Genomic DNA, 8823 nt, shown 5'->3' with positions numbered 1-8823 from the left:
CGCAACAGCTTCAGGCTGTGTCTGCTTGGGAGTCAGGCCAAAGGTCTACACCATAATGAAGTCACCTTATGCAACAGCACAAATTCACACAGTTTAGAATTCCAAGAATAATGAAATTGTTACACACAAGAAACTGATGGTCAGGCAAAATGAAAACAAGAGATAATTTATCTTTTCTTAGCCAATAGAGGGAAAAGCCAAGGTATATAAGACATATACAGCAAAATAGTTTGTTCTTTCTTTTTTATTTAGTCACAACACATCAGTACAACAGAGGTCAAACGCAGTTCAGTGGAGGTCCTTTAAAATTGCACCTACTAAAGGAACAAACCTATAAAATGATGCTTTTATAGCCCAAATCAAATTAAATAAACCAACAAGAAGGCAGAAGAGCCCTATTAAATATCTCAACAACCACAGTTCCACGCATCAAAAAGGAGAACATAATATAAAAATTTCCAGTTTAAAGAAAAATATGGCAGTTTCTGGAAAAATTAGGTTATGCATTTAACAGGTTCCCCTGGACCATTCAATCCACCACTTGCACACCATGATCACTTATCCATGTTAACATTCGAGAATCTGAGATCCATGAGATTAAAAATTCATGGCTGGTAACTGCATGCATATTCTATGCAGTCATCTTCAGTTTCCACAACACCAACTCCAAATGGGACCTACTTATAAGTGGCTCCCTCCTAACCACAACACAACTGCAGGTCCTGGCCAATGACAGCAGTCAGTCACAGGGACTATGGGCCCCAGACGGTTCGTACACTCACCTTACTGCTGTAAGAGGCAGAGAATTAACTAGTCTTTCTTGGATAAAGCTGATCATCTGATTTGTCAACGCTTTGTTCAAAAATATAAAATTCAATATAGTCCCCACCCCACCCCCAGAGAATATGATTTATACAACACCTTAATTGTCAAAATTAACAAATAGCATCATGTTAATGCTGAGCTTAGTGGTTTGGAAAATTCTAAAAACAGACTGCAACTATACATGGAGGAAATGAGACCAAAACTACTAAATGTTAAAATTCCCAAAACTTTTGAGGCAAACAATGGAATCATTCTAACAAAATGGGTTTACAAAGTAATTAGGTACAGCACAAACCTATCACCAAGTGTTGGTTTATACTATTTCAATTTAACGTGTGGAACAAAAACATCACTAGTCTTTAAAAACTGCTAATACATGACATGATAGGAAAAAAAATTTAAAGAAGATAAACCAACAAACCTTTAGTCTTTCAACAAAATGTAACTGAAAGTGTACCTTTATCCTTTTTACTTTTACTGGCGACTTTAAGGTGATGTTGGCAACAGCCCAATTTTAAGCTTTCCCCTCCCTCATACTACAGCATCAGTTCTTTAAAAAGCTCCAATCTCCGTCCCCCAAGGTCTATAGGGTTTGCCAAGGTTTGCTGCCTGCGTGGATGCCGAAGGGCTCAATGCATTGGGGGACAATAAGTGGAAGGAGCCAAAAGAGAAGGGGAAGGCCGACAGGGAGGCCACTGAGGAGAGCAGAGGCGGCGAGAGTTTGGAGGCGGAGGTGACCACGGGGAGCACCGGCCCAAGGCCGCCACTAGGAGGCGCTCGCAAGGCGGGCGCCTCCGGATGTGCCGAGGCCAACCTTCCCTGATGGTGTGGTTCCGTAGGCGAGGTGGTGCCAGTGTTCCCGTGGCCGTTTTGCTGCAGCAACAGGGGATGCGCGACGTGCGGGTGATGTCCGAAGGCGCTCCCCCAAGGAATGTGTCCAAGGCCTGCGTGGGCGCCGCTGGCCGCTTCCCGCTGGGAGGCATAGTTGTTAAGATGCGATACCAGTCGAACTCGCAGCGGGTCAGAGGCATCTAGTCCTTCAATGATGCTCAGGTAACGGGCAACCTCTGCCAGGCACTCCCGAAATCCCAAACTCCGATAGTCCATAGCAAGGGCGTGTGCGTCAAAATAGCCTGAGGAAAAGAACAAAAGAAAATCCTCAGGGCTTTGCTCATTGCCCGCATTTCTCCAATCCCAAAGACAGCCCTTCCTAGCAAATACCTACATCCTTAAAAACGGCATTCACGGGTTCTTCTCAAAGTCCAAATATTTTGGAGCGACCAAAGCCTTTGCATTAATCAACATGAGAAGTATGTGTTTGCTAATGCAAGTTCAAAGTCCAATTAGAAGCTGCTGAGCAGAAATTGGAATTATACCCTACCAGCAGATGAAACTATGTTCATTCCTTTAATGTTTTCCCTCAACAACAACAAAAAATACATCAAGGACACAGAAACCACAGAGCAGTGAAATTCATTAGACACACAGATGTAAGTTATCATCATGGAGCTTTTAGGCACTTGGTCCTGAGTAAAGCATTTCCCGGCTGGAGACAGACCCGCAGACCTTAGTCTCCCACCTTCGGTTAGGTTTTCTCTAATTAACCACAACAGGTTTCTTCCCTCAAAAGTTATGTGGCAGCTCATTGTGGTAGCTCATTTTTTAAAAATCGTGTATATGAAATTAAGACCATATACTTAAAAATAAAGATTTTTCTCAAAATGGCAATAAACAAATGTGGTGAGAGCTACCTGGTTTTAATCAGGACTGTCACAACTTTGGAGAACCTGACCCATAATAGGTATTTCTCCAAAAGGTGCACTAGCTTAATTTGCATAGGGTTGGGGTGATTAATTCACTGGAGAAAATCCTATGTGCATTTTCAAATGCACTGACAGGCAACCAACTGCACACAGCACATACCATACACCGTTTTCTCCCCGCCTGCAAAGCAAACATACACATCAAAAATGAGGCAGCGACTGCACCAATCCTGGCCTGCCACAGCTGCTCATTCTACCCCAAATACTCCCGGTCCCTACAGGACTAGTGAGTTATACCTTTCCCTCCTGCAGTGTGCAGCATTTTCAGGTGATCCACGGTCATCTGCAGGATCTCGGCTTTTTCTAGCTTAGCAGATCCCTGGAGAAGAAAGAGGCAAAAAAAAAAAAAACTGATTTAGTACCAACCGCCTTTGGGGAACAACTTAAAATATATATGCATACATAATGCTTTGTAAATCGTAAAGTACAGACTAAAACAAAATTAGTTGTTTGTGAATGCATCTCTTTGGCACAAGCAACATGGGTATTTTTCTAGACAGATGAGGTTGAGGTTAAGGGGGGGGAAGGATTCAGAAGGTGTGGATAGCACTAAGAGCTCTAGCTCTACCTACTTTCTCCATTACCTGCTTCTCAAAAGCACTGGGTACAAGCCTCCTCAGCTCAGACAAACTGTTATTGATCCGGTCCCGTCGGCGCTTCTCAATGATCTGTAAAAAGCAGGCAAAATAGAGGTCATTTCCATTACGACTGTAAATTCCAAAGTGAATAAAGGTTGTTCTTTCCTTTAATTGATAACAAAACAAAACAAGAAGCACTGTAAAGAGACTCACGCCTCTACGTCTTTTCCTAGCCAAGATCTGTGAAGATGTAGTTGGGGACATGGAACCCAGAGCCGAACTTAAGTTTCTGAATGGGGGAAAAAAGAAACAGGAATCGCCGTTAAGCCAGAGAAGGTAATCTGAGGGGTCGCCCCACGCCCAACCCGCACTCAGATTGCTTTGGCAATTTGGGCTTGAAAGCGTCTCGGGGGGGTCCCTCACCCCGGGCGGTGGCTGGCCCGAGATGCGCAGAGGTCAGAACAGGACACCGGCGTGCCCTGGCCCTCGCCTGCAGTTCTGGCTTTGCTTTGCCGCCGCCAACTCACCCATTCTCATCCGCACTCTCCTTTTCCACTTCAATCGTCTCGTCGAGCTCGCTATCGGAAGAGCTGTACTCGGGGTGGGCTCGCTTCATGGTGGCTGTGCGGGGGCTCCGAGGTAGGGTCGGTGCGGCGGGCGGGGAGGAGTTAGCAGCAGCAGCGCCCCTCCGCGCTCAGTCCTCGCGTTCTGCACACTGATCCCGCTCACGCTCTGCCTCGGGTTAAAACTCTACCATCCCTTTCCCACGCTGCGCCCCTTCCCAGGTCCCGGAGGAGGGCGGGGGGGCGTGGGGAAGGCGGACGAGGGGGTGGAGGGGCGGGGCGGTGGCTCCCGGGCAACAGCCTCCCCTCGGCCAATCCGGCTTCTCGCTCCGGGATTGGCAGCCGCTGTGGGGAGAGTCGAGGGCAAGGCTAAGGCCCTGGGCGAACACCGCCCCCGCCCTCCGCGCCTGCCCCCGCCCCGTGGCGGTGCGTCGGCTCCGCGGGGCTCCGCCGGGCCTCCACTAGGGGGAAGAAGGAGGCGCGGGCGGGAGAGGCCGAGCCGGGACACAAGCCCGCCGGCAGCCGTGGCCCCGCCCCGCCCCGCGCGCCCCGATTGGCCTGGCCGCACGCCAGGGCCGCGCCTGCAGCGCCGCCGGTGAGCCGCACGCGCCGCGGGCCGTGGGAAAGTGCCGGCGCGGCGGCCGCCAGCCAATCCGGGCGGCCGGCGGCGGCGACGGCAGCCGCGCTGGCGGCGGCGGCGGCGGCGCTGGGCGTCCGCATGAATGGAGAAGAATGGGCAGGCGGGATAGTGGGGCCGCGCAAGGGAGGGCCAGCGGGGGCTGGGCGGCCGCGGGCCGGGCTCCCTGTGTGAACCTGTAATCGGAGCCTGGGCGCCGGGCGAGCCCGGAAGCCGCCACCCTGCGCCGCGGTAAATCTGGTCTGCGGGGCCACCCGTGCCCGGCGGCGGGAGGCGCGCGCCACTGGCGGAGCTGGGTCGGATGCACCTGGCCCGGCGGCCCGCCAGCCGCTCCGCGGAACCTGCAGGACGCGGGAAGATCGTCAGCCCGTCCGCTGCCCACAGTGGCCACCGGCCCAGGGGTCGAGAGCCTGGAGCGGCAAGACGGGGTTAGGGGGAATGTTCTTTTTCGGTTTGGGGGTCCAAGTACCCCCATGCATCCAGCCTCCGAGATGGAATGAATTCCCTTGTGCTTCTAATTTCCGGGAAAATGAAGCGCTTTTTTTCTCGGCTGACGGGCCGCGGAGGCGGGGGTGGAGGGGCGGTGGGAGAGGCCCTTGGGGATATTCATTATGGGTTTGTGTTTTTTTGTTTTTTGTTTTTGGTTCAAGCGTTGGCGGCCAAATCCTCTCAACGGGCGACAGGGTGGCGGAGCTGGGCATTTGCGTCTGAGGCCGCCCTCGCTGTGGAAATGCACGTCCTGAGTACACACTTGCACACACACACAAACACACCCCACCTCTGGCTTCCGTGGTGGCGTGGCCTTTCTGTACTGGGTGCTACGTGAAGTTACGCTTGTCCCCAGAGAAGACAGCTTAAAAAAATTGTATGACCCAGGACCGATTTCTGATTCGAGGATTTGCAGAAGGGTTAGGTGTTTTGAATTTGGAAATCCAGCCTTCTCTGTCCTCACAAAGGATCCGAGTAATTTGTACTCCACTCAGGTTTGCTCTTACGGCTCCTGACTTTGCAGTCCTGTTAAGGAAATACTTGATTAATACTGAAAATAACAAAATTTTCTCATCTTTGCAAAGATCTCCGTTTTTATCCGTCCTTAATTATTGACCTTAATACGCCATCTTAACACGCTTTGGACACCACACGCCTGGAGTGGCATGAGCCAAACATGCACGTTCGTTTCCCAGCCCATCATCCCCCCACACATATGCCACCTCCTGGCTCCTATCTGAACCTCTTATCCCACTTCACTTTCACCTCCAGTCCCTCAGCCCTTCCTTCTAGCCTCCTCTGCTTCCCTGTCTAGGCGGGATACCTCCAGCCATCTTGGATTTGTTTTTGCTGGCACACCAGACGCCCTTTCTCCCTGGTACTCCAACCACAGGCTAGTTGTTAGTTGTCCACCCAAGATCCATGTCACTACCTGTTTTCTCTGCTCCTGCCCACAGATAGCAGAGTGTCTGGGGGTTGCTTGAAGTATATCCTCTGCTCCTTTGCAGCCTCCACAGCCTGCAAACACATCCCTCCCAGAACTTGATGGTCCAGTCATAGGAAACCATCCATCCACTCCCCTCTGCCTTCCAGAAGTCCCTCTGACATACAGTTTCTTCCCCCAAAATGACAGGTCACCCTACCCCAGAAATCAGTGTGTCTGCTACTCCCCTGTTCTATAAATTTCCTAGCCTCTGGATCTTATCGTAAGTCAGCCTTTACAGCTTTGGCCCATTTTCTGCTGCTGTGGAGAAGCACAGACAAACCGCAGATAGGTGGGTGAGAGGGAAAGAAAAGGGGATTGAGGATTCCTGACTCTGCATTGGTACCTAAACAAAATACATACGCAACATTACTTTTCTGTCAAAAGTGGGTCTACATTAAAATTTTACATTTGTCCCCCTTCCATTTTCATTTATTCATCCATCCAACAAATACTGAGTGCCTTCTGTGTGCTAGGGCCTGAGAATGTAATGGTGACCCAAGGTTATATGGCCCCTTCCCTCCTGGAACTCACATTCTAGAGGGGAGATGGACATTACACAAGAAAATAGTTACACATATGTCAGTGCTTGGAGGCACCTTTTGATAAGGAAATCAAGGGGATGTGGATACTTTGTGAGGTTAGGGAAGGCCTTTTCTGAATCTGGGAGAGATTTAAGAACTAGGTGGTTCGGGTAGAGCCAGGAAAGAAGGGGTTTAGGGAGTAGAATCAGAGAGTTGGATTGAGAGCCTGAGCTGCCATGTAGAGGGGTTTTATCCCTAGAGGCCTTAAGTAAGGAACTGCTTTGAGCTTCTTCGCAGTCCCTTGAGCAAGGCACCACTTGTGAAAGTGGCCCCCTGTCTGGCCTGAGTGGGGCTGCCCAGGCCCAGGGCCTCAGGAAGGGACTTTTTTCCAACAGAGGGGCTGGCGGAAGTGGTTTTCTTCATCCTGGGGTACCAGCCTTTTCAATTTTGCATGCAGTCCCATTTCCTAGCCTGCTCAGTGGAGTCCAAGTTTAGTTAGTTATTTCTGTCCTTCAGGATGCCTTTTACTGTGTTTTCTTGCAGAAGAGATGCTCCAGAGGCCCTAGAAGAGACAGATACTCCAGATTTAGGAATTCACTCACTGGGCCACCTGGGGCTATGAACCAGTGAGACCCCCAGAGAAAAAGAGCTTATCTTCAAATGCAGCTCCAGTATTTCCATGTCAAAGGGGATTAAGGATGGCCAGCTGGCTGGAAAGGACACAGCAATAGCCAGGTGGAGAACTGCCCGGGGAAAAACCCTGAATCTTCAGCTGTCCATTCATTGGAGCTTTGGCCACTGTGCAGGTGTCTAGTGTTCTGGACAAGGCCCTTCTGAGTGAGTGCCCGTAATCACACTTAAACAGGGGTTGGAAATGGTGTGTAGCAGGCCCCAGACCACACTTACATCCTTGAGGAAAGAGGGGCTGCCTCACCTGGAGCTTTTAGGCAAGTTGCTTTATCCATTCAGAGGCAAAACACCTTTGTTAAACAACTTTTACATGAAGCCAGCCAGTGTTTGAAACATCCAGGTCTTGTTTGTTTATGTATTCACTTGACAAACTTGTATAAAGCCCCTGCTGTATGTTGGGCATTGAGCCAGGCCTGCAGCAATGAGCTAAAAGCCACAGTCGCTAGCAAGCTGCTCACAAGAGTGTGTGGTAAAGACCGAGCCTGATCAATTTCTCAGCTGCATGATAGTTAGTGGGCAAGTCATTTAACCTCTTTAAGCCTCAGTTCTATCTGTAAAATGGGCATATTAATAATTTTTTTCCAATGTCACAGATTAAGATCAATTATGTAAACCATTTTATATGGTGCCACTATATGGCAACATGGAATCCTCTCCTGGTCTCCTTACACCACACTGCTGGCTGTTGGGGTTCCAACTCCACAACTGCTTCAGGGTGAGCACTGAAGGGTGCTCACTAGTGAGCATTTAATAAACATCAGCTGCTATTATTAGCTATTAATATACCTGATTTACCAGTGAGTAAATAAAGAGAGCATTGGGTTACCCCTCAGTTTTCTTCTAATATTCTGTTACACATTTAATCAATCAGGTTGAAAGTAGGAATAAACAATTATCTAGCAATTGGATATATAAAAAACAGAGTCTCTAGAAAGTAATATCCTTCTAAGATGAGAAACAACCAGTGCTTGTTAAAAGCACTACATTATTTTGAGAAGAGCTAAAAAAAATAAGCATCTGCTCTTCATTATTAGTGAAAGTTGTGCTTTTTGAGTCCCTTATTAAAAAACATCCTGAGCATCCAGTGCTATAAATATGTGTATAAATAAGTTGTGTACTTACGGAGTTCAGAGACACACCAAATAAGAAACCACAAGATACAGTCGCCTCAAATTATTATACCAGAATTTTGATTAGTGCCAGTCTCTCTCTGTTCCTCATGCTTGCTGCTTTCTCTAAATGCGGTCTCAACTGCCAGATTGCCTGTGGCACGTCACGCCACGCAAAAGTGCACTTCCACTGTTGACTACTCTGATTGAGGTCAGATGTAAGATGCCTTGGTGTTCATCCTGAAGCAGTTGTGGAGTTGGAACCCCAACAGGCAGTAGTATGGTGCAAGGAGACCAGGAGAGGATTCCTGTTGCCTGCTTGGGTTTGGAACACCTTACCCTTTCTAGCTGTGTGCCCTTGAACCCACGACCATACCTCTCTCCTCCAAGCCTCAGTTTCCTTATCTGTGAAATAAGAATAATCCCTGAGTGTTCATTTTGTTTTTTTGAAAGGTAAAATAAGGCAAAGCATATTTAAAAATATTCTACAAATATTATGCTTTATGCTTATGAACTGTGTTGGTGATGGTGGTAATAAGATGGGCTGCCTCATCCTGAGCTTTGCTGGGCCTGCTGAAGGGCTGCCTCTGCAGGGTTTCTTGC

The 8823-nt window shown here is 48.8% G+C and overlaps 1 protein-coding gene across 1 annotated transcript; it reads right to left on the bottom strand.

Moving 5' to 3' along the window:
• Positions 1-229: 229 nt before the first annotated feature.
• On the bottom strand, positions 230-4332 carry HEY1 (hes related family bHLH transcription factor with YRPW motif 1). The gene is made up of 5 exons (XM_036887521.2): positions 3754-4332; positions 3440-3515; positions 3233-3316; positions 2886-2967; positions 230-1958 (listed from the first exon to the last, which is right to left on the bottom strand). The coding sequence occupies exons 1-5, from the start codon at positions 3840-3842 to the stop codon at positions 1378-1380; spliced, it is 912 nt and encodes a 303-aa protein (XP_036743416.1). The 5' UTR covers positions 3843-4332; the 3' UTR covers positions 230-1377.
• Between the last annotated feature and the right edge of the window lie 4491 nt (positions 4333-8823).

This window comes from Manis pentadactyla, chromosome 3, assembly GCF_030020395.1.
Source record: "Manis pentadactyla isolate mManPen7 chromosome 3, mManPen7.hap1, whole genome shotgun sequence".
Classification (NCBI taxonomy): domain Eukaryota; kingdom Metazoa; phylum Chordata; class Mammalia; order Pholidota; family Manidae; genus Manis; species Manis pentadactyla.
Note: the sequence above shows the minus strand (reverse complement) of the source record. Positions and strands in the feature narration are given on the sequence as shown.

Coding starts and splice junctions, on each gene's coding strand:
- HEY1 (XM_036887521.2), bottom strand. CDS start 3,842: ATGAAGCGAGCCCACCCCGAGTACAGCTCTTCCGATAGCGAGCTCGAC. Junction 3,516..3,753: donor GAGAGTGCGGATGAGAATGG/GTGAGTTGGCGG, acceptor TCCCCCATTCAG/AAACTTAAGTTCGGCTCTGG. Junction 2,968..3,232: donor CCAGTGCTTTTGAGAAGCAG/GTAATGGAGAAA, acceptor TTTCTTCTCCAG/GGATCTGCTAAGCTAGAAAA.